We start from the raw sequence: 27117 nt of genomic DNA, 5'->3' as shown, positions 1-27117 counted from the left end.
ACAATGCAGTTCCATCTGACAAAAGACTTATGCATCGTGAGTTTGTTCTGCAGCAGAAAAATGAACCCAACCATGCTTCTGACTTGTGCAGAGGGTCTCAGTAGGAAAGAGAAATGTGAGAAACAGAAGAACACAGCTTTGATACTTTGAAGAGGCTAAAATCTAACGCATATTGTATTAAACTTCAGGATAGAGAAAATATTTATTTTGTGGGTCTATTTAGTTTGTACGATGTGTTTCGGCATTGAAATAAAGATTTAGTTTTTATTATGGGTGGTGGAGAACTTTTCACTTATAGTGTATACTCCGCAAACTACTGTATGGTGCATGGCAGGGGATACCTTGTACCACTGTTAGTCATTTCTTTTCCTGTTCCACTCAAATAGAATGAGGAAAAAACATCGATCTACACACCTCCGTATGAGTCCAGATTTCTCTTACCCTGGCTTTGCAGTCCTTGCACAAAATGTGCATTGGCAGCAGTAAAGTCATTCTACAGTCAGATGCCAATACCTATTCACTAAATTTTGTCAATAGTGTTGAGTTCATGAAGCATCCCCGTAATACTCATATGTTGATCGAATCTACCAATAACAAATCTAGCAGCATGCCTATGAATTACTTCATTGTCATCCTTGAATCTGATCTCATGTGGATCCCAAACACTCAAGTAGGTCTCAAAAATTGGTTGTTCTGGTGCACTCATTTATAGATGAGCTACACTTTCTTAAAATTCTCCCAACAAACTTAAGTCGACCATTCGCCATCCCTACTGCCGTCCTTATGTACTCATTCCATTTTATAGCACTTTGCAACGTTATGCCTAGATACGTAAGCAACAAGACTGTGTCATGCAGAACAGCACTGATACTGTATTTGAATATTGCAGGATAGTTTTTCCTACTCATCTGTATTAAGTTAACATTTTTCTACATTAGAGCAAGCTTTCATTCATACGCTTTCCTGTATATTACATCATCATCAGCAAGTAGCCTCAGATTGCTACTCACCCTACCCATCAGATCATTTATGTATGTAGAGAACAAGAGCAGTCCTGCTTAACTTCCCCGAGACATTCCTGATAATTCTGTTGTCTCTGACTAACACTCACTATGGACGTATCTGGAACCATTTCTGTGTGCTTGGACCATTGTTAATGGGCAGTGGGGGGGGCATTGTCTTAAACACTTTCCAGAAATCAAGGAATATGGAATATGACTATTGCCCTTCATCCATGGTTCGCAGGGTATCACGAGAAAAGAACAAGCTGAAACACAGTATGGAGGAAGATGCATAGACCAATGAAGGCGAATAGTTAAATAAGTCGCAAACCATAGAACACTGCTTATCACATTAAATTTCACATCATTGTATTTCTAGACTGTAAGGCCATATCTTATGGTATGTAGCTAATTCGTAGTATTCCACAGTTGGTGAACTGTAGTCACTGCAAAATGACAAGTGTATTACAGGAGTGTACGTGGATAGAACAGCATAAAATAGAGTGATTTCTGTGTGCCAAGAGTCTGGCCTTACCGCAGTGGTAACACATCTTCCTGTCAGATCATCGAAGTTGACCACTGTTGGTCTGGGCTAGATCTTGGATGGGTGACCATCCAGTTTGCCGAGTCCTGTTGGCAAGCGGGTTGCACTCAGCCCTTGTGAGGCAAACTGAGGAGTTAGTTGATTGAGAAGTAGTGGCTTTGGCCCCAGAAACTGACATTATGGCTGGGAGACCAGTGTGCTGTCCACAAGCCCCTCCATATCTACTTCCAGTGATGGCTGTGGACCTTCATGGCCTGTTTGGACAGAGTTTAGTTTTTCAAGAGTCTGACCAAAGATAATATTCATCATGAAATATGTCTCATACTTGGTGATAGCTGTATTTCACGGGAAGCTATGTTCAACTGAAAACATGAGTTCAAGAAAGAATCGTGAACAGTGAGCATTCCTGACCACCCTGCGGAATTTCCCAGCTGGAACCACTTTGCAACTTATGGAAATAATGATCCGTAAATATCTCTGTATGACAATGAATGACAAGGGGGCTGCCTTGGATTGGTCTTATACAATTGCACGCATCATAATACATAAGGGATGGAATTGTCATACAGTTTGTGAACTTTGGGTTCCCCACCAGTTGGCTCCAGAGTTGAAATAGAAGAGGTTCGACATTTCTATGCAATTTCTCATGTGTTACAGGGAAGAATGAGACAATTTCTTGACATTTAGTTGTAGTCATAGGATGATCACTACCATCCTGATCAAAAGTGATCCTCCATGGAAAGGTAACATATTGAAATTCCAGCCTTATGGTAAACTGCAGGGTGGTGATTCTTCAGGGAAGCCTGGAATTCTCAGGAAATTACATTTTACCTGGGAAAATCAGGGAATTTCATAAAATCTCAGGGAATTCTGTGTTTTTAACCTGGCATTGAAATTGAATTTTATTGAGTTTTATAAACCACAAATTTTAAAATATGTAATATTTCAAAATGTGTTAATTATATGAATATTATTCCATATAAAATATCAGTGTTTAAAAACTGCAGTTAAACTACTGCTGAGAGGAAACAAAAGTCATTACTGCAGCATTCTGCTCCCCCTCCCCTGCTCCTCAATAAATTAAAATCAGGAGCTTCTTGACACTATCTTCTTCCTTGTGACACTATCTTCTTCCTCACACCTGGAATTATCAGTTTTTTCCAACATTTGAGTAGCCACCCTGAACTGAACTGTGACAAGCCATTTGCTGCAAACTACATGGACTCCTGGCAGTGTTTCTTGACTTCCGCAAGGCGTTCGATACAGTTCCCCACAGTCATTTAATGAACAAAGTAAGAGCATATGGACTATCAGACCAATTGTGTGATTGGATTGAAGAGTTCCTAGATAACAGAATGCAGCATGTCATTCTCAATGGGAGTAAGAGTGATTTCAGGTGTGCCGCAGGGGAGTGTCTTAGAACCGTTGCTATTCACAATATACATAAATGACCTTGTGGATGACATCGGAAATTCACTGGGTTTTTTGCAGATGATGCAGTGGTGTATCGAGAGGTTGTAATAATGGAAAATTGTACTGAAATGCAGGAGGATCTGCAGCGAATTGACGCATGGTGCAGGGAATGGCAATTGAATCTCAATGTAGACAAGTGTAATGTGCTGTGAATGCATAGAAAGATAGATCCCTTATCATTTAGCTACAAAATAGCAGGTCAGCAACTGGAAGCAGTTAATTCCATAAATTATCTGGGAGTGATCTAAAATGGAATGATCATATAAAGTTGATCGTCGGTAAAGCAGATGCCAGACTGAGATTCATTGGAAGAATCCTAAGGAAATGCAATCCGAAAACAAACGAAGTAGGTTACAGTACGCTTGTTCGCCCACTGCTCGAATACTGCTCAGCAGTGTGAGATCTGTACCAGATAGAGTTGATAGAAGAGATAGAGAAGATCCAACAGAGAGCAACACGCTTCGTTACAGGATCATTTAGTAATCGCGAAAGCATTACGGAGATGATAGATAAACTCCAGTGGAAGACTCTGCAGGAGAGACGCTCAGTAGTTCGGTATGGGCTCTTGTTAAAGTTTCGAGAACATACCTTCACCGAAGAGTCAAGCAGCATATTGCTCCCTCCTACGTATATCTCGCGAAGAGACCATGAGGATAAAATCAGAGAGATTTGAGCCCACACAGAAGTATACAGACAATCCTTCTTTCCACGAACAATACAAGACTGAAATAGAAGGGAGAACCGATAGAGGTATTCAAGGTACCCTCCGCCACACACCGTCAGGTGGCTTGCGGAGTATGGATGTAGATGTAGATGTAGATCTGATTCTTCTGGATGCAAAACCAGTCATCACTCAGCAAGAAGGGGGGGGGGGGGGGGGGGAGAGGTTGCTAGACATGTTTAGTTGGGGATTCTTGGAACACCTTCCATACATCCTTGATAGAACCCAGGGCCACATGAACTCCTTGTTGCAAGCATTGAAGCCCTTATCAAATAATTGAACATGCATTTAAATATAATATGGTGAATAAATTAAGAGGTAAAACTAATTTCAGGCTGGTAATCATGGAACTTCTGCTGCTACCCTGGTCTTTGATTCATTTGTCTATTGGTTTGTTATCATATAAACATAGATATCAGATACTGTGTTTATTATGAAGCAGCCATTGAAGCTGGCCCATGTTGTTCCAAATCATGCACCAACAGCTGGGTGGCCAAACTTTCCAAAGCTACTGTTTAGCAATGGGCCTTCATATGGATATACAAATAACTGTTTATCATTTTTATATAAAAACTCGTGCAGAAATTTGTAGTGAGTTAGATGGCACAGGTGGCCCTGTGTCTAATGAAACTGGTTACACCAATGAAAAGTGTTTTAGGTGGACATATAAGTGCTCATATTGATTGTAAATGCTACCTTAGAACCTATAGGAGCATGCAAAAAAACCAAATCTTTTGATTTTTTTTATAGAAGCCTCACTTTCACCTTACTGGTGTTTTCTTTTTAGTGTGTAATGAAGAAATCTCTTAAGACCAATATGCGTTTATGCATTGTATTAATTTCTATTTTGTCTTATCTTCCCCTGTGTTTCAGCCCACTGGCTGTGCATAGAGGGAGTCCAGCCAACTATTCCTGAGAATCCACCACCAGTTTCAAAAGAAGTACAGAAAGTGGAAAGCATTGATCCTGTTAGTAAACTCAAGAAGCCAAACAAAAACAAAACAGATGCAGCAGGGAAACTGACAGCACCAGGGTAATATTTCCAGCTCTTCTCTCATCATGTTCCGTGTAGTTACTTAACCTTTAAGGAATAACTTATTAGTGTTTTGGCTTAGTATTAATAAAAAAAGGGCTTGTATCTGATTTTAAAGTCATTTATATTGAAAACTGTTGTGTACAGGAATGTTTCACCCTCAAATAATAGTAGAGAAATTCAGGACATTTTAAACAGGATGTCCTCTAGTTATGATGAATGGCAACTTCCTTTAATTGTGCATAAATGCAGATAATACATAATGAGCAGGAGTGAAAAACCTAATAAGTTTAGAATAAGGCATTCTGAGTTCATTTTGTTGCAGCATTCAGTCATATCAATAAATATATCTGGTGGTAATGGTATGATGTTGATGAATAACTAAAAATCATGCGTAGAGAGAACAAATGAACAACTTCAATTTATTGGGAGAGTTTGGGAAAAGAGTTGCCTCTTTCTGACTTGCTCTTCAATATTTCTCATGTGTTTGAGATCCCTAGAAAGTGAGAGTAAAGGAGAAGATTGAAAGAATTCAGAAGTGCACATCTAGAATATTACAGAATGGATCAAAGAGAGAGAGAGAGAGAGAGAGAGAGAACATTGGTTTTGCGAGTCACTGAAATTTGAGAAGCCAGTATTGAAAGCAGCTGATACAGTTCATCTTCTTTCATTGTATATCTTCTGGATTGACCGCACAAGCAAGATGATAAGACTTTAGTACACCTACAGAAAAATGCAATTTTTTTTCTCATTTGCATTTCTTTAATGCAGTTGGAAATGATGGGACGAATACTGTCACAAGGTAGCCTCTGTCATGGAGTATACGTTGATGTACAAAGTATTTACATATGCTTATGTATATGTCACCAGACAAAACACCTACTTATTATAGTGTCAGACAATTACGTGTTCTTTTGTTGACTTTTGTGTTTGCTGACAGATATCATAACTCATTGCTGTGCTTTTATGAGGCTACACAGAGTGAAATTTTCCAGCAAAACATCGCCTTTGTGGCATGACATATAACATGTTCTGATTAACTCAGTCTGACAGATTAACCAAGTTTTGCAAAACATACACTCATACGGAAAAAAATGTAGCTTTCTTTGAGTGTATGCAGCATAACATCCTAAAATATGTGATTTTCATCACTCATTTGTTGAAATATGTCATGCTCTAAGACACTGTGGCAAAAAATAGAGTGCTTTGTTGTTATCCATATAGAATCTATTACATAAAACCATACAGCATCATTCTTCAGTTAAACCTTCCGGGCTGAGAGGTCGTGTTTGATGTATAAAATTTCAACCTAACATTTCATCTCCATCTGCGGGAGACATCTTCTGAGGTCGTCTGGCTACTGCCGACCTCAGAAGATGACTCCCGCAGGTGGAGACGAAAAGTTAGGTGGAAATTTTATACATTGACCACGGCCTCTCAGCCTGGAATTTTTAACTGAAGACAACATTGGCCGTGAAAGCCTACATTGTATGATCATACAGCATCAATTAATTTTTGGAAAGACCATTGAAATTTATTATTAATGTGTTTTATCTACAACTATTCAGAGATACTTAATAATCAATAATGCAAACTATTTCCAATGTAATCTCTAGTTTTGAAAGTCTGTTTTAATGATTTTGAACTAATAATGTTACTAATATTTAATCTTTCAGTGTGCAGAAACTTCGTAATGTTGAAACTGTTCATGTGAAGCAGTTGGCTACTCATGAACTATCTGTCGAGCAACAGTTGTACTACAAAGAAATCACAGAAGCTTGTGTTGGTTCAGATGAAACAAGACGAGCAGTAAGTCAATATTTAAATATTGTCTTCCCTTTCAAGAGTACAAACTACCTTCTAATGAAAACTTTGTATATCGTTTTTAACAATTAGACATGTGCCAGACTACTTCACCTCTTGAAAAGTGCTTAAAGTATGGCTGTTTCAGATTTTTTATGCAGATCATTTGTGTAATTACCATTAGAGGCTTGTGATTTATTGCTTTTCTTCTCTTTCTTTGTCTGCTCTGATACTAACATTGGTTGATAAACTGAATAAAAAAATTATTTTCACACGGGCATCGTATAACATTAGATGTCAAGACACACAGCACACTCCACTGCAGAAATACAAATTTTACCAGTTTCTTAGCCATTCTTGTGTTCTAAAAAATAATATCAATGATAATAATGCAAATTTATTAAAATCTAATTTCATTAACTCTTCTAAGATCATATGCATTCAATATCTGTGCATAATATTTCAGGAAGCATTGCAAAGCTTAGCATCAGATCCTGGTTTGCATGAAATGCTGCCACGTATGTGCACTTTCATTTCTGAAGGTGTTAAAGTCAATGTCGTGCAGAATAACCTTGCACTTCTCATATACCTCATGAGAATGGTGAAGGCTCTTCTTGATAACCAGTCACTATATTTGGAAAAATATGTAAGTACATTTTCACATTTTTCTGTTTGTCTATCAGTTAAAATTGTGGCATAAGAAAGTTGAATTGCATTATCATACATTGTAATTAGTTATTTGTTGACAGATAATAGCATATTTATTGATTGACAATACACTATTACTACTATTACATTGATAATGGAAAGCATTTGCAACGTGAAACTGCAACAAAAGTAGAAAAAATATCCTGTGTCAAATGTTAGTGGACCAACAACAGTGAACAACTGTTGGCTGAAATGCGAATGTGATTTATTACTTGCTCCATAGATTACTACATACCTGACAAGTAATGTCATGAAGTTCAAAGTCGGTACATCCAGTTACATAGTCAATATATCAAAAACATCGTCCAGTCGACCTGCCTCCGGAGAGGAAGTTGCTAATGCGTGAATGTGTGGTGGCACTCAACTCGAAGGTTATCCGATTTGAATCCTGCTGGTGAAAGAAAATCAAGCAGCAAGGGTAGGAGAAACGGTGGCGTAAAATTCTTCATCACCAGACTTTTTGCCAGTCTCCCAGATTTAATCCCAAACCTCTCCACAGTGTCTCATGAAGTGAGGGCATGTGGCATTGTAGATGGTGATTTGCCCATCAATTGGGGGTGTTAAGCCCAGTGACATCTATCACGCATTCACCAAAAACATGGACTTCATAGGTGAACAAGTCAATATGTTTAAAACATTAGCGATGTTTTCCTCAGACGTTCTCAGTTGCTTGCTCCTCCCTTTATCCAACACTGTCCCTGTCTCCATAAATTTTTTGTGCCATGCACAGATTGAAGGGTGTGATGATGGAGCTCTTCCAAACTTCGTTCTGAAGTTTCGTTGAGTCTGATCATCTGGTTTTGTTTCAATAAACTAGGACACACATTGTCGTGAGAAGTTGCCATTTTATAGAGATTCAGTTCCATCCATCAACAGAGCATCTGAAACACAAAATTTAAGTATATATAAAAACTTCAGTAAGCAGTGATTACAAATTGAAACTCAAGTCGCCGAAGTGGCGTCAAATCGAAAGACTTGCACCTGGCAAATGGTTTACCCAATGGGAGGCCCTAGTCACACGATATTTATTTAATAAAAAAAATTTTGTTAAAATATATCAACACCTGCCACTGTAATAAAATTTTGAAGTTGTAAAGGGACTTTATGGAAAACCTGTATTTTATTCAAACATTATGAATTACCTCAAAGAAAATGCTCTATTGAAACACGGTCAGCACAGATTTAGAAAACATTATTCTTATGAAACTCAGCTAACTCTTTACTCACGCAAAGTGATGAGTGCTGTCAATAAGGGCTTTCAAATTGATTTCTAGATTTCTTTCAACAATGTATCTCACAAGAGGTTTGCAATCAGAGTGGATGCTTGTGGAATATTGTCTCATTATTTATTTATTTACATGTCAAGTTCTGTAGGACCAAATTGAGGAGCAAATCTCCAAAGTCATGGAATGTGTCAGTACATGAAATAACAACATAAAAGTAATAACAGATAAAAATAAAATGTTTATGAAACTGAAAAAAATCCAGCCATAAGTTCAATGCAATCAACAATACAGCAAGAATCAGTTTAATTTTTCAAGGAACTCCTCAACAGAATAGAAGGAGTGACCCATGAGGAAACTCTTCAGTTTCAATTTGAAAGTGCGTGTATTACTGCTAAGATTTTTGATTTCTAGTGGTAGCTTGTTGAAAACGGGTACAGCAGTATACTACACACCTTTCTGCACAAGAGTTAAGGAAGTCCAATCCAAATGCAGGTTTGATTTCTGCTGAGTATTAACTGAGTGAAAGCTGCTTGTTCTTGGAATAAGCTAATATTGTTACAAGAAATGACAGTAAGGAATATATATATATTGAGAGGCCAATGTCAAAATACCCAGACTCATGAACTGGGGTTGACATGAGGTTCGTGAACTTACACCACTTATTGCCCAAACCGCCCATTTCTTAGCCAAAAATATCCTTTTAGAATGGGAAGAGTTACCCCAAAATATGAAACCATATGACTTAAGCAAATGAAAATAAGCAAAGTAAACTAATTTCCATGTCAAACGATCACTCACTTCAGATACCATTCGAATAGTAAAAATGGCTGCTTTGAACAAGATCCTGAATGTGGGCTTTCCATGACAATTTACTACCTATCTGAAAACCTAGAAATTTGAACTGTTCAGTTTCACTAATCATATGCCCAGTTTGTGACATTAAAATGTTGGGTTTTGTTGAATTGTGTGTTAGAAACTGTAAAAACTGAGTCTTACTGTTATTCAGCTTTAGTTTATTCTCTACAAGCCACGAACTTAGGTCATGAACTGCACTATTTGAAACCGAGCCTATGTTGCACAGAACATCCTTTACTACCAAGCTAGTGTCATCAGCAAACATAAATATTTTAGAGTTACCTATAATATTAGAGGGCATATCATTTTTATAAATAAGGAACAGAAGTGGCCCCAACACTGATCACTGGGGTACCCCACACTTGACCGCACCCCACTCAGACCCCTACATCACAGTCATTCTCAGCACTGTGAATAATGACCTTTTGCTGTCTGTTGCTAAAGTAAGAGGTGAACCAACTGTGAGCTACTCCCCTTATTCCATAATGGTCAAACTTCTGGAGCAATATTTTGTGATCAACAGAATCAAACACCTTAGTTAAATCAAAAAATGTGCCTAGCATTCGAAACCTTTTGTTTAACCCATCCAGTACCTAACAGCGAAAAGAGGATATAGCATTTTCAGTTGTTAAACGACTTCTAAAGCTGAACTGTACATTTGATAGCAAATCATGTGATATAAAATGATCCATTATCCTTACATACACAGGCTTTTCAGTAACTGAGCAAACACTGATGGCATATAAATAGGTCTAAAATTGTCTACATTGTCCCTTTTTATAAAGTGGCCCTATCACTGAGTACTTTAATCATTCAGAAAACTGACCAGTCTTAAAGGAAAAATTGCAAATATGGCTAAGTACAGGGCTAACATGTGCAGCACAGTACTTAAATATTCTACTAGGCACTCCATCATATCCGTGAAAGTCCTTAGTCTTCAGTAATTTAATTGTTGACTCAATCTCCCCCTTGTCAGTATCACAGAGAAGTATTTGGACATCAATCTTGGAAAGGCATTTGCCAAGAGAGTTATATGATTCCCTGTAGAAACTAATTTCGTATTTAATTCATCAATGCTCAGAAAATGATTATTAAATACTGTATGTATAGGTGATTTATCAGTAACAGAAATATTTGTACTACGAACTGACTTTATATCATCGACCTTGTGCTGCTGACCAGACACTTCCTTCACAACTGACCATATGGTTTTAATTTTATCCTGTGAATTAGCTATTCTATTTGCATACCACGTACTCTTTGCCTTCCTAATAACATTTTTAAGCACCTTACAGTACTGTTTGTAATGCGCTGCTGTGGCTAGATTGTGACTACCTTTAACAATTTGATATAATTCCAGTTTTGTTCTACATGATATCCTTATGCTACTAATCAGCAACCTTAGGCCCTTGCCCAGAACCTCTCCCCTAAATCCTTTTTTCTCCTTACCCCTGTGTCACCCTGCACACCCATCTCCTACATGCTCCCCAAAATCCACAAACCCAACAATCCTGAAAGCTCCATCGTATCTGTTCATTGTTCGCCCGCTGAAAGATTTTGGTCCTCATTGACCATGGTCCAACCGATTGCCCAGAATCTAGTCTCCCATGTCAAAGATACCAGCCATTTCCTTTACCAACTCTCCATCATCCCCACTCCTGTACATCCCTACTCCTCACTGTTAGTGCCACTTTCCTATACACCAACGTCCCTCATGCCCATGGTCTCGGCCACTTTCCTACACACCAACGTCTTTCATACCCATGGTCTTGCCACTGTTGAGCACTACCTGTCCCAGTGTTCTTCAGACACAAAACCAACTACCTCATTCCTCATACATCTTACTAACTTATCCTAACACACAGTTACTTCTTCTTTGAAGGGAAAGTTTACAAAAAAAAAAAATCTACAGCACAGCCATGGGCACTGGCATGCCACTCTCTTATGCTAACCTGTTTATGGACCATGACCTTCCTAGCCTCCCAAAACCCCAAACCTCTGGTCTGATTCTGGTTCATTGATGATATCTTTGTGATCTGGACTCTGGGCCAAGACATCCTGTCCTCATTTCTTCCAACCTCAACATCTTCTGTTTCATCTGCTTCACCTGGTCCTCCTCAACCCAGTGTACCACCTTCCTGGACACTGACCTCCTCTCTGATGGCTCCATCCACATCTCTATTTATTTTCTGACCACCAACAGTATTTGCATTTCGACAGCGTCCATCCTTTCCACACCCAGGAATCTCTCCCAGAAAGCCTGGCCACCCAGAAACAGCATATCTGTGGTGATAAGAACTCCCTTGCTCAATATGCGGAGTGTCTCATAGAAGCTTTCAAGACAGGCATAATCTCCCAGACCTAGTCCACAAACAGATTTCCTGTGCCATATCCCACACGCCCCAATCCTCCGCTACACCCAAGAACCACCTACAAAGGAACACTCCCTTCATCACCCAATACCATCTTGGACTGGAACAACTGCGCCACATCCTTAGTGAGGAGTTTGATAATCTATTGTTGTGTTCTGAAATGAGTACATCTCACCCAGATCTTTCCCACCCCACCGTGAGATCCGTTACCCAGACAACCTCCACAGCAACCGAGACCCTCCCTATGCCACTCCCAACCCCAATCACTTACCACAGGGATCATATCATTCCTTGAGGCAGAAAAGCTCCTGTCCACAAATCAGCACAGATTTAGAAAGCACTGTTCGTGTGAAACTCAGCTTGCCCTTTTCTCACATGACATCCTGTAAACCATGGCTGGAGGATAGTAGGCAGATCCCATATTCCTAGATTTCTGGAAAGCATTTGACACAATGCCCCACTGTAAATTGTTGACGAAGGCCTGAGGGTATGGTTTAGGTTCCCATATATGCAAGTGGCTCAAATACATTTTAAGTAAAAGGACCTAGTATATGTGCGTCAATGGTGAGTGTTCATCAGAGACAAGAGAAACATCAGGATGCTCCAGGAAAGACTGACAGATTCTCTGTACACTTAAATAACCAGATGGACAGGGTGAGCATCAATTTAGACTATTTGGTGATGATGCTATGGTGTATGGGAAGGTGTCATCATTGAGTGACTGTAAAAATGCACAAGACCAAATTTGTAGTTGATGTCATACAGGTAAATTGTACATCAAATACTACTGTGCCCCATTCTTGAATACTATTAGAGAGTTTGGGATCCCCACCAGAATGCATTAAAGGAAGTCATCAAAGCATATCAGAGGTGAGCTGCTAGATTTGTTACTGATAGGTTCGATCAGCATACATGTATTATGGAGGTGTTTTGTGAAATCAAATGGGAATCTCCAGAGGGAAGATGATGATCTTTCCACAAAGCACTAGTGCACAGATTTAGAGAAGCGGCATTTGAGGCCGACTGCAGAATGATTCTATTGCCACCAACATACATTTTGCTTAAGGATCATGAAGATAAGATGTGAGAAATAAGGGCTTGTATGGAGGATTTTAAACATCCCTGGCTCTATTTGCAAGTGCGGTAGGAGAGGAAATGACTAGTAGTGATACAAGGTACCTGCTTCTGTGCACCAAACGAGATTTGTGGAATATTGGAATATATATGTAGACGTAGAAGTCGTTGATGGAAGACCTGCCCAGTCCACCCACTCAGCTCTTCCTGTTCAGTCATCCTACCCCAGCAGAGGCCGGGCCACCTGTGAAAGCAGCTGTCACATACCATCTCTGCTGCAATCATTACACAGTGTTTTATATTGGTATTGGCTACCAACCAGCTGTTAACCAGGATGAAATGCCACTGACAAACTGTGATGAAGAGCAAAGTGGACCACCATGTTGTGCATCATGCATCTGAACATAGGATGCTTGATTTCAGTGGCTGTTTCAGAATCCGGGCCATCTGCATCCTCCCCTCCTCTACCAGCTTTTCTGAATTGGGCAGATGTGAGTTATCCTTGCAACACACCCTTTGCTCACTGTGACTGCCCTGGCCTCAGTCTCCAATAACCTGCTGCCCCATACCTTCCGCCTAACAGTTCCCCTTCCTCCACCTTATCTCTCTCTAAACTTCACGTCCCTACCTCACCCTCAGTGTGCGCCATTCACTGATGTCTCCGACACTCGTGCATCGCATGCATGGCTTGTGCACATGTCACCTCTCCATCCCGCATTCCTAGCCAGCAAACTGTCTGCCTCCCTCCGAGCCACTAGTCACACATCCACAACCCCTCCCCCTCCCTGTACCGATCCCACCCAACACGACCCCCATCCCCAACACAGTCCACCTGCCAAATTGCAGCACTGGAATTGTGCTTTCGGCTGACATCATGTAGGGGCATAGCATATACACATGCGTACGTATGTTTGTGTGTGTGTGTGTGTGTGTGTGTGTGAGAGAGAGAGAGAGAGAGAGAGAGAGAGAGAGAGAGAGAGAGAGAGAGAGATGGGGAGGGGGGAGGTCTATTATACACCACCCCCCTCCCCCACAAGAGGTTATTTAAATCCAGATACAGAAAATATTGCTAATTAATACTGGGGACTTATGTAAGTCTTCAAATTTTGAACATTACGTGTAATCTTTAGCAATATGCCTCTTTGTGGGCACACCTACGTGTTACCAAGGTTTTTTTGACTACACTTCAGAAGGTTTGCTGGAAAGCCCTTACAGATCCTGTATGCAATCCTGACCACTCCCCAAGCAATTTCCATATTTTTATAGCCTTGAAGAAAGATGTTTGTAGTTTTTGATTTGTGTTGGACAAAGAGATGCATGCTTGGGTACAATTATGGTTTTGTAGGCAGCTGCATACATTTTTCCATGAAAGCGTTGGCCATCTTGTCTCCCAGTGGGATAAATGTATTAACAGCTTTGGTGATTACTTCTGAGTAAACAGTTTACTTACCTTTTCTCCACATGTCTCCGTGCCCCTTATGCAAAGGTCTGGCACACTATTCCAGTTTTTCTTTCATGTGTTAACATTTTTAATACCTCTGTACAATACAAAAATATAAACATATCACATTAAATGTATACAAAGATTTTTTACTGTAAGACATAACTGTAGTTTGATAGCACTCTGTGGATTGTAGAAGTGACTTGTATGCTGTACATTCTTAAAATTGTTAGTTTTAGGTCTTTCTTGAAAAAAAATAGTCTGTATACTTATTTAAGAAATTATGGATGTTTAAATCAGTTAGATCATTTGTAAAGTCTTTGGAAATTTTTCTTTCTGCATAAGTATTTAAAGTTGTTCTATGAGATTTAGTTTCTTTCGTTAGCTGCATTGTGAAGTAAGTGAGGTTGGTGTGGATGTGATTCAGTATGTCTCTTTCATTATAAATGGTTAGCTATTGTAGATGTTTTATAGTGGCTGAGTCTAAAAGCATTGTAATTTGTATACTCTACTATGTTCTATTAGGGGATTGTTTGTGTTTACTGTGTGACACAACTGATGACCAAGATTAATTTTGTTTGTGGAGAAGCACATTGTAACAGGAGTATCTTTAAACTACTTTAGTACAAATGTTTATGTTAATACAATTTTCTTAAAAATATTACTCATCAGGGTAGTAAGGGAATGGCAGTGAGAAAATTTTATGAAGCACATACAATCCGGCTTTGCTCAAGGACACGGTAGTATCAGCACAAGCCAGCTGCTAGACAAAACATTTCAACACGGTTAGTCGACCACCAAGAATACGACATCAACACTTCTGAGTATGAGTGTGAGTGAGCTCAGTGGAAACATTTGGCCAGTGCAAACCAACCTGCTTCCCTTACTCTTATAACACAATGTAAGAAGCACTAGTTAGGATGCATCAAACACCTAACAGGGGTTTGATGAAGCAGTTAAGATACTGAAGCAAATTGATTAAGCCAATCCAGCAAAACTTAAGACCACTGACGACTCGTAATGAGCAAGACTGATTCAGTCATTACAAATGACTTCAACAGAGCTGTTCCTCAATACCGTGAAACCTCCACCCCACTAGCCTAGAGTCAGTCAATCAGCAGGGTTGATGGCATTCATGTTGTCTGCACTCAATTCTCTGTTTATTATATTTTAACATCTTGCGTGAGATTTTTTTTCTATTGGTCATATGCTCATTGCCTGATATGATGACCACTGATCCACATCCTCAGATGACTATGAACCAGCTACCAGTAATAAAGCTGCCATTGATGGGTAGCCCCTGAGTGTACCAACACTGTTCCAGTTCAGGGCACCAACTGTTCTGAAGCAGTTCGGGTTAGATAGCCCACCGAAATGGAGAGGGCCAGGATCGCCATTCGGCATGGCATCTGATATCGCTCTCAGGATGGCTTTTGAGCCACACACACACATACCACAATCACATGCTCATCCTTAGCAGACCAGCCAACTGGAATGGCTTTCCAAACAAACAAGTGGGCAACCTGCCACACACTAAGTCACCAGCCTGCACACAGGGCTGATGCAGCAATCTTAGGCAGCCCTGAGTCTGCCTCTGAATTTGGTAAATTCCACTCTAACTTATGAAGCCAACAGCCCCTGTGGAAGATACAGCAACAAGATGTAAACTGAGGAATAAAAGAAGTAATATTTAATTCTCTTTTATTGCATCTAACAACACCACACAGGTACCTCCGCCACATTTCTTACAAAACAGTAGGGGTTTTTTAGCCCGGGAGTGACTACCCCTACAAGTTGGATGTCAGAAGTGCTCAAGCCCAGCACCAATTGAAACTGGAGCGCAAGAAATATTGGCCAAGTCTAAGGAGGACAATGATTTGGGAAGTGGTTCTGACCTGACACACTAATGTTTGCACAGTCATATAGGATGAGTCAGAAACACTGTACTTTTCCTCAGGAAATTTGTATTTTTTGCTGTCCAGAATAGGACTGAAATTCTGGAAAGTTACTTTTAGTAGGCCAAGTGAGCCAGTTGATTTATCTGAATTTAAGGGTAATAGCTGGGAAGAGTACATTGTTCCAACACGTAAAATTTGTAATTTAGTGGATGATAGTGCATCTTGTGAAAATTTGTGCCTGTGATACATGCTCTCATGTAGAAGATATAGGCACACAGCAGTAATTGCTCAGTGTGTTGATGGATGATGATTAGGCGTGCCTTGGTTACAACTATAGTTGTCAAGTTAGTGCTTGTAAGTGGTGCTAGTTTAGTGAAAAAAGGGGGAAAGTAAATTGCACAAACATGGTGCAGATGCAAGCAGCTAGTCCTAGTGATTTGATAACTGCTCCTATGGATCAAGTTTCTAAATTGTTAAGAGGACACTGAACAACAGAATGCACACAATGAACAGCTAAATCAAAAGTTACAAGTTTTACTGGCAGAACAGCAGCTACAATCAGGTTCGAGTAAAATTAAAAATGTTGTAAATATTTCGTCATCAGCCATTGATCTTTCAGCTGCCAATATCATTACCCCTTCTCTGGAAAAACATTAGATGATGTTGCTGTATTTATAAACAACGTATTAGCCATGGCCGAGGTAAGTGTCTGGTCAGATGAAACATGCTTGCAGATGACAAAGTCACATATCACGGGCGAGGCTATTACATATATCATGTGTCATGATGTTTTTAATAAGGTGTCCACATTTGCAGAATTAGCAGGGCGTTTATGGCAAAGGCATAGAATGCAAATCATTGCATGGTATTTTAGGGAAAATCTCAGCAGCTTGACGCAGAAAGCGAACGTAATGGTTGAGGCTTTTCTGAGAGGGTATGCACAGATTTACAAGCTGACCCAAGAAGCCAGGTGCAGATAGGGCCATGCTATGAGCAGCGGAGAATAAGGCATTAGATGTTTTCCTGAGAGGGATTCCCCCAGGTTTCTCAGGACAGGTGCAAATGAAAAATCCTGAGGATTGAGCTACAGCACTTTACGTTGCTACACATTTGCAACAGATAGTTAGTGCAACAAAAATGTGCAATGGTAGATGTCTGGTATGAAATGTTACTGTTGTGGTCAGCATGGGCATTTGAAGGCACAGTGCCGCCAACCACATTCTATATTTATCAACACTTCAGGCATGTTGTTGTTGTTGTTGTTGTTATTGTGGTCTTCAGTCCTGAGACTGGTTTGATGCAGCTCTCCATGCTACTCTATCCTGTGCCAGCTTCTTCATCTCCCAGTACCTACTGCGACCTACATCCTTCTGAATCTGCTTAGTGTATTCATCTCTTGGTCTCCCTCTATGATTTTTACCCTCCACGCTGCCCTCCAGTACTAAATTGGTGATCCCCTGATGCCTCAGAACATGTCCTACCAACCGATCCCTTCTTCTGGTCAAGTTGTGCCACAAACTTCTCTTCTCCCCAATCCTATTCAATACTTCCTCATTAGTTATGTGATCTACCCATCTAATCTTCAGTATTCTTCTGTAGCACCACATTTCGAAAGCTTCTATTCTCTTCTTGTCCAAAATACTTATCGTCCATGTTTCACTTCCATACATGGCTACAATCCATACAAATACTTTCAGAAAAGACTTCCTGACACTTAAATCAATACTCGATGTTAACAAATTTCTCTTCTTCAGAAACGCTTTCCTTGCCATTGCCAGTCTACATTTTATATCCTCTCTACTTTGACCATCATCAGTTATTTTGCTCCCCAAATAGCAAAACTCCTTTACTACTTTAAGTGTCTCATTTCCTAATCTAATTCCCTCAGCATCACCCGACTTAATTCGACTACATTCCATTATCCTCGTTTTGCTTTTGTTGATGTTCATCTTATATCCTCCTTTCAAGACGCTATCCATTCCATTCAGCTGCTCTTCCAAGTCCTTTGCTGTATCTGACAGAATTACAATGTCATCGGCGAACCTCAAAGTTTTTATTTCTTCTCCATGGATTTTAATACCTACTCCGAATTTTTCTTTTGTTTCCTTTACTGCTTGCTCAATATACAGATTGAATAACATCGGGGAGAGGCTACAACCCTGTCTTACCCCCTTCCCAACAACTGCTTCCCTTTCATGTCCCTCGATTCTTATAACTGCCATCTGGTTTCTGTACAAATTGTAAATAGCCTTTCGCTCCTTTTATTTTACCCCTGCCACCTTTAGAATTTGAAAGAGAGTATTCCAGTCAATGTTGTCAAAAGCTTTCTCTAAGTCTACAAATGCTAGAAACGTAGGTTTGCCTTTCCTTAATCTTTCTTCTAAGACAAGTCGTAAGGTCAGTATTGCCTCACGTGTTCCAGTATTTCTATGGAATCCAAACTGATCTTCCCCGAGGTCGGCTTCTAATAGTTTTTCCACTCGTCTGTACAGAATTCGTGTTAGTATTTTGCAGCTGTGGCTTACTAAACTGATTGTTCTGTAATTTTCACTTCTGTCAACACCTGCTTTCTTTGGGATTGGAATTATTATATTCTTCTTGAAGTCTGAGGGTATTTCGCCTGTCTCATACATCTTGCTCACCAGATGGTAGAGTTTTGTCAGGACTGGCTCTCCCAAGGCCGTCAGTAGTTCCAATGGAATGTTGTCTACTCCGGGGGCCTTGTTTCGACTCAGGTCTTTCAGTGCTGTGTCAAACTCTTCATGCAGTATTGTATCTCCCATTTCATCTTCATCTACATCCTCTTCCATTTCCATAATATTGTCCTCAAGTACATCGCCCTTGTATAGACCCTCTATATACTCCTTCCACCTTTCTGCTTTCCCTTCTTTGCTTAGAACTGGGTTTCCATCTGAGCTCTTGATGTTCATACAAGTGGTTATCTTATCTCCAAAGGTTTCTTTAATTTTCCTGTAGGCAGTATCTATCTTACCCCTAGTGAGATAAGCCTCTACACCCTTATATTTGTCCTCTAGCCATCCCTGCTTAGCCATTTTGCACTGTCGATCTCATTTTTGAGACGTTTGTATTCCCTTTTGCCTGCTTCATTTACTGCATTTTTATATTTTCTCCTTTCATCAGTTAAATTCAATATTTCTTCTGTTACCCAAGGATTTCTACTAGCCCTCGTCTTTTTACCTACTTGATCCTCTGCTGCCTTCACTACTTCATCCCTCAAAGCTACCCATTCTTCTACTACTCTATTTCTTTTCCCCATTCCTGTCAATTGTTCCCTTATGCTCTCCCTGAAACTCTGTACAACCTCTGGTTCTTTCAGTTTATCCAGGTCCCATCACCTTAAGTTCCCACCTTTTTGCAGTTTCTTCAGTTTGAATCTACAGGTCCTAACCAATAGATTGTGGTCAGAGTCCACATCTGCCCCTGGAAATGTCTTACAATTTAAAACCTGGCTCCTAAATCTCTGTCTTACCATTATATAATCTATCTGATACCTTTTAGTATGTCCAGGATTCTTCCATGTATACAACCTTCTTTCATGATTCTTGAACCAAGTGTTAGCTATGATTAAGTTATGCTCAGCGCAAAATTCTACCAGGCGGCTTCCTCTTTCATTTCTTAGCCCCAATCCATATTCACCTACTATGTTTCCTTCTCTCCCTTTTCCTACTCTCGAATTCCAGTCACCCATGACTATTAAATTTTTGTCTCCCTTCACTACCTGAATAATTTCTTTTATCTCATCATTTCTTCATCATCTGCAGAGCTAGTTGGCATATAAACTTGTACTACTGTAGTAGGCATGGGCTTCGTGTCTATCTTGGCCACAATAATGCGTTCACTATGCTATTTGTAGTAGCTTACCCATATTCCTATTTTTTTGGTCATTATTAAACCTACTCCTGCATTACCCCTATTTTATTTTGTATTTACAACCCTGTATTCACCTGACCAAAAGTCTTGTTCCTCTTGCCACCGAACTTCACTAATTCCCACTATATCTAACTTTAACCTATCCATTTCCCTTTTTAAATTTTCTAACCTACCTGCCCGATTAAGTGATCTGACATACCACGCTCCGATCCGTAGAACGCCAGTTTTCTTTCTCCTGATAACGACATCCTCTTGAGTAGTCCCCGCCCGGAGATCCGAATGGGGGACTATTTTACCTCCGGAATATTTTACCCAAGAGGACGCCATCATCATTTAATCATACAGTAAAGCTGCATGCCCTCGGGAAAAATTACGGCCGTAGTTTCCCCTTGCTTTCAGCAGGCTTCAGGCATGTGGATCCAAAAAGTGGGGCAAATACAGTGGGGAAAAAGAACCGTTAAATTGCAGTGGGAATGTCCCTTCCATCGGGAAGCGTTCCCAACAAATTTCAGTACAGTAAAAACGTACACAGGGAGAGATTGTTGCTTGATAGCTTGAGTGAATAATAAAAATTATATATTTTTAGTTGTTAGTGGGGCGCACTAGGATAGATTCAGTAGGACAAAATAACTCAGGTTTAAGGTAAGAAACACACATTGTTGTGAGGAGATGGAAGTGTTTCCAACTGTGGGGCAAGAAACAGTTGAACTCACAGGGAATTCATTTCTGATGGTTACAGTGGTTGCACATGTCTCTATGTCATAAGATACACTCATTGCTTAGGTACTACCAAATAAACTGTGTACAGTTGTGTTAAAAGTTGTACTGGCAAGTACAGGGAAGATAATTTGGATTACAGTAGATCTCGATGTACTGCAGCAAGCTTCATGTTTGATAGAACCACTGTGGGGTAAATGTAGCACATGCAAGGAATGTAGATTGCTGGGTGTGGTGCCAATAAGCCCGGACAATTTCAAAATGGATGAAGTCAATCTTCTGAAGGGGTTAGTAATAGCTACACTAGAAGTGCTTGATGAAGGTGACATCGATAGGCCAGTGATGGAGCACAATGTCAAGCAGATCATCAGCACATCTGCATTGTGTCGTAAGGTTAGTTATTTGAAGGGTAACGATCGGTCATAGTGAAGTCGTTGTTAGTGCAGTATAAATATTTATTTAATTCAGAAGATTAATTGCCAGTCACATCCATAACACAGCATCGGATTCTAACGGGCAATCATACACCATTGTATTGTAAGCAATATAGATTACCAAAGCATCTCCAGTCATTGATAAAACAGTTTGTAGATCAGCAGCTTGAAGAAGGCCTAATAAAACACAGTGATAGTCCTTGGTCAGCAACTGTAGTAATTGTACCGAAAAAGTCGCCTGATAGAACGAAAACATATTTATTAAATTGTGATTATAGGTATTTAACTGAAAGTACAGTAATTGGGGCATATCTGATTCTTAATATAACTGAAACTTTGGATGACCTGGGACTGTGTAAATCCTTTTCCACCATAGATTTAAGGAGTGGGTATCACCAAATTTCCAAATTTAAGATGTCCAGAAGATAGGCCTAAGACACTGTTTACAGCACCGTATGGTCACTACCAATATTGTAGAGTGCCGGTGAATTTAAAGGACATGCTCGCAACTTTCCAGCGCTTGTTAGATCGTGGCTTTCAAGGTTTGAAACCTAAAAGAATGTGTGGTCTGTATGGATGATATCATAATTTTTGCTAAGGATTTAGATGAACACTTAAAATGCCTAAAGGAAATATTTGATAGTTTATGACAACTCATTTCATGCTGACCATTGCAGATTTGCAGATTTGCAGATTTGCAAGTTAATTACCTTGGGCATACTTATTTTATCAAAGAATTTATATTTCATGTGGTGCAACCAGTACTGCTTTAGGCACTATTTTAAGGCAAAATATAGATGGGAAGTAGCATCTAGTGACATAAGAGTCTCATCAGCCAAATAAGGCTGTGCACAACTATTTGAGTACAAAAAAAGAGATGCTAGCTTAAATATACGGTATTTTGTATATCCGTTATTACCTACATGGTTGTAAATTTAAGTTTGTTACGGATCATGCATCTTTGAAGTGGTTATTGTGACTAAAAGAACTTTAAAGTCAACTAACAGGATGGGCCCTGAAGTTAAAGGTGTTTCAGTATGAGTTAATCAACAAACCTGGTGTTAAGCAAACAAATGTGGACACACTTAGTAAGAAAATTGTGGTGTCACAAGTATCTGGATTAAGTGTAACGGACTGGAAGAGGGCACAAGCAATGGACAAAGAATGCCAATTGGACAGCAAGCAACCACCATTTCTTATGCACTAAGGTTTATTGTGTAGATCAGCAAAATGCGGACTACATGCCTTTGTCCCTGCAGCATTCCAAACCGAAGTGTTAAGACAGGCACATGACCATGTACTGTCAGGATATGGAAATAAAGGAGCCGTTGACAGATTAATTGCAGAGAGATTTTGGTGTCGAATATGATATGCTGACATGTAGCAATATGTTAAAAATTGCATCCCAGGTGCTCAGCGAACAGACTTCAAGCACCAGAAAGTATAGTTACAAAGATTTAGAGAATCAGAGAAGCCATTTCACATGGTAGGAATTGACATTCAAGGACTATTTAATAGGAGTTCAGCAGGGAATACATGTATTTTTCCTATGATCAACCATTTTTGGAGATATCTAGTAATGATAGTGATACCAGATCGAAAAGCAAGCAGTGCAGCTCAGGCCACAATTAAAAACAGGGTACTTAAATTTGGAGTACCAGAAATTATAGTCACAGATCAAGGAACTCATTTTATGTCTGATATGTTTTGAAGCAGTTGTGGCAAATGATCGTATGGAGAGAGTCCACCATACCGTAGCAAAAATGTTGTTATTATGTGGATAGCTAACACTTAGATTGGAACATCAAAGTTATGTCGCAAGTGTATACAATTCTAAAATACAAACAGGAACAGGCCTTTCACCTTATGAAGTGGTATATGGGCAAAAGATGCCTTCACCTTTTGATGTGATCTAGCTCAAGTTATGTACATTGAGTGAACATGTGAAGCAATTCACAAAAAACGTTGAAAGATCTATGGCAACAGGTAAAACATGTTAGTTCAAAACCATTGTAGTGTCAAGAACTCTTTGGATGAGGTGCAAGTAAGTTACCTCAGTACAGATCAGGGCAACAGGTCCTACTGGTGAACCCTTTACCCCAAAGGGTAAAAGTAAGAAATTCTTGATGAAGTTTCAAGGACCGTCTGAAGTAGTGGAAATGACTTCACTGGTCAGTGTCAAGTTGCAGATGCCAATGAAAATGTCAATAGTGCGTGTTAGCCAGATAAAACCTTTTAAGGGTATCTTTGATGTATTATCGCAAATAGCTTCACCATTACTGCAAGAGAAGAAGTTATCACAGGGAACAAAACTAGCACAGAATGTACCACATGGACTTAGGCCCAGGGATAAGTAATAGAGTTTCAAATTGTATGTGTTTAATTTTGTATTAGGTTATTTTTGGTTATGTAGTTTGCTATGGTATATGTAGTTTTCACTGAGATATACTTTCATCCTTAGGAAGGAGGGGATTCATGATAAATCCTTTCGTAGGTGGTGCCAAAGATGATGATAAAACGTGTTATCATGAGCATAGTGGTCATGCATGTAGGTAAGGTAGAGGTAGTTAAGAATCAACCCATGGGAAATGGATCTCATGGCAACTGGACATTCTTCTCACGAACCATAGGTCATCATTAAAACTCACATTTGACTTCTCGGAATAAGGAATGATTAGAGGATATGTTCATAGACTTATCTCTGAAGCAATCGAAGGGGGTATGCTAAACAGATATAGAGATGAATATTAGGAATTGAAGTTTTCCAAAGAGAAACTAAGGGCTCAGTTGCAGGGATGATACCTTTAGTGCAAAAGAAGAGAGGTTGGGTAGACACTAGTAAAAAGCTGGTTGAAAACAATATTTGGGACAGCAGTTAATGATGATATTGTGAACTGAAATAATATGCTAGGGATGGTAAAAGAAAAAGCCAGGATCACAAAAACAACTGTAAGTTGGCATATGACACTGATCATGAGTATTGAGCAGAGAATTCGAATTGTGGTCCATCTAATAGTAGATCAGCCAATGTGAAATGCTTTCTGAACAAATGGACAGACAACCTGCCACAATCTGAGTCAAAGGCCTGTGCTTGGGGCAGATGCAATGATCGTTGGCAGCCTTGACTCTGCCCCTGGATTCAGTAGATTCCTCTCTGGCTTATGAAGCCACCAGCCGCCACAGAAGACATGCTGACAGGATGCGTTTTGAGGAAGAAAAGAGCTAATATTTAATCTTATTTCATTGCATCCAGTGACGCCACACAGTCTCTCGATCTCTGTCCTGACGAAATGGTAGAGGTTTCCGGCCTGGGAGTGGGCGACCCCTACAGAAGCCATGATTATGACTAAAGGCAGATGTTTTACCTTTATGTTTTACAAATTTCTGTCTGTGAAAAGGACAGCAAGCAGTTATTTATCTCATTTATATGCTGCTACGTCTTCATCGTTGAAGTTCACCGTACCAAAGCTGTGCAAATGTGCGAAAGCAAAGTCAATAATTCCAAGCAAAACTAGTAATGATGACACCACAGGGCAGTGATGAGTATGAAGTACCTCTATGGACTGAAGGTAGTTCAGGATCTGGAAAATGAGTTGTAACTATTTGTTCCTAAATAAAAATCTCTAAAAGCTGTTAAGTTTCTACGGTCTGTATTACTCTGTATTGCACACAAAAAAAGGCTTGTTTAGTGTTTAACATCAAAGCTGCTGTTTATTTACTGGTGTTAAACATTTGAGAAATGACGTTCTTCAATATTTGTGAGCTGCAAAATGTGGTACAGTGAAAACATTTATATTGTACTGAGGTAGCACCATCTAAGTGCAGTATACGTAAATCTACAAAATGTTTAAAAAGTACAATTGAATCTAGAAACAAATGAAAAAGAGCAACTTACTAATTAAATATAATTATATTCTCTTTTTATTGCCAATTATTAATCACAGAACATAACAGGCAATTAATTTCAGTCCATACAGACCATTTACTGATCTAATATATGGCAAAGAGGCATCATAAAACAGAACATGATCATTGTATAGTACACCAGATTACAAAACAAAACATAACCAAAAATCAGTATTATGTGTGCAAGTGACATCTGCCATACTTGAGTGCAGGAAGGCTGGTAACATATGGGAGATTGTACAGTCTGAAAATAGAAGTAAGTCAAAAACGCTATGTCATCTTGTGTGAAAATCAAACTTGCACATACAACACAGTATAAGAGACATGTCAGAATTACACAACATTATGTTTGAGACTCAGATGCAGAGATGATGGGCCCATATACATTGGGGACACTCAGTTTACATCTCCTGTAGAGATAATTACGTCTGGAACTCTGCACAGATTTATCAGCAGTAATATTGACTTTGTGGATAGAAAACTGTGCTAGTGTGGATATCTGCAGTTGTATCTGAGGATATCAGCAATAATAATTAATTTCAATTAAAAGGCATTATCAGTATTACAACTTGTGTCTATTTTCCAATGCAGGGTGACCCAAAACCATGATAATATTTGAAAATGCGTTATTTCACGGAATAATGTAGGTAGAGCGGTAAAACTTGACACAAATTCCTGAAACGACACGGGGTTTTATTGAAACTAAAAATTAGTGCAAAAACCAGCCAATGGTTGGCGCTGGACAGCAACACGTCAGATGGCGCATGAGAATTATGTATAAAATTAGCTATAGTGAGAGAGGGAGTCAGATACACCAACAGTTGTGGTATGTGGACTGTACCAGAAAAGCCACTGTTAGTGAAGCTTTACTATCAGAACTGAGAATCTGCTACTGCAGCTTTACGATCCTATCACCATAAGAATAGACAAAGGTCATGTGCCAAGTGTTGCTGTGAAGAAAATGATCACGAAATTTGAAGCCATGGGTTGTTTAGATGATTGGACCTGTAGTGGATGAATGGACACAGGGTTACTGCTGCTTGGACAGTTCAGGAAGAAATAGATACTTTAGTGAGTTCATCTCAATTTGGTGAAGTCAATGCTTGTGAAATAGCAAATTGCACCAGCATTCATCGCACTACTGTTTGGAGAGTATTAAGATCGACCCTCCAAAAGTTATCTGTACAAACTCTGGTGTCACATGAACTGTTAGCCACTGATTTTGTGATGCAAAGCATATTTGATGTGTGGCTACTTCAAAAAATGGAGGAAGAGGCTAATTGTTGTCTTAACATGTGTACCGATGAAACCCATTTCAAACTCCAAGGGTGTGTCAACACTCACAACAGAGACTTTGGTCTGCAGAAAATTCTAGAACTGCCTTGGAAACCCCGTTGCATGACAAGAAAGTCACATTGTGAGTCACATTGTGATGTGGATTTACCACATCAGTCATGATCAGACCCTTTTTCTTTGAGTAAATATGGGTTGCTGTTTTTCAAACTGTGAGCATGAGGGGTGCAAGGTATGCCAGTATGTTACAGAATCACATCATCCCTATCCTGGCTGATAAAAACATACTGGAAGGTACGACTTTTATGCAGCATGTCGCTCCACCCTATATTTCTACATGGCTGAAAGATATCTTGCACACATCGTTTAGTGAGGATTGCATAATGCTTGGCCTCACAGGTTCCCAGATCACAGTCCATGTGTTTATTGGCTGTGGTTACCTTAAGCCACAAGTCACAAGTTTACCACAATCGTCCGACCTCACCAGGGATTCTAAAAGAAACATAGAACAGCAATTTATCACCATACAAAATTATATGCTGTACAGTGCTGTTCATAATATTGTCCCACAACTACTGGTATTGTTGACGAATGACGGCTGACTTGAGCATTTGTTCTATAGAACTTTGTCTTTATGAAAAATTAATTGTTATGCTAATAATTAGCATGTAATAATCTTTTCGTGATTTTGGTTGTTTTGTGATCTAGTTTATTGTATAGATGATCC

The 27117-nt window shown here is 39.5% G+C and overlaps 1 protein-coding gene across 1 annotated transcript in view; it reads left to right on the top strand.

The window, feature by feature from the left end:
- The window catches only part of LOC126484234 (transcription initiation factor TFIID subunit 6), a 131461-nt gene that overhangs the window by 35247 nt on the left and 69097 nt on the right, over window positions 1–27117 (top strand). The window contains exons 4-6 of the mRNA XM_050107650.1: window positions 4613–4772; window positions 6449–6581; window positions 7042–7221. Coding sequence (XP_049963607.1) covers window positions 4613–4772; window positions 6449–6581; window positions 7042–7221 — 473 coding nt within the window. The remainder of the gene's footprint in view (window positions 1–4612; window positions 4773–6448; window positions 6582–7041; window positions 7222–27117) is intronic.

Source organism: Schistocerca serialis, chromosome 6 (genome assembly GCF_023864345.2).
Source record: "Schistocerca serialis cubense isolate TAMUIC-IGC-003099 chromosome 6, iqSchSeri2.2, whole genome shotgun sequence".
Taxonomy (NCBI): Eukaryota; Metazoa; Arthropoda; class Insecta; order Orthoptera; family Acrididae; genus Schistocerca; species Schistocerca serialis.
The sequence above is the reverse complement of the archived record's forward strand: the minus strand, read 5'-3'. Positions and strand labels throughout refer to the sequence as shown.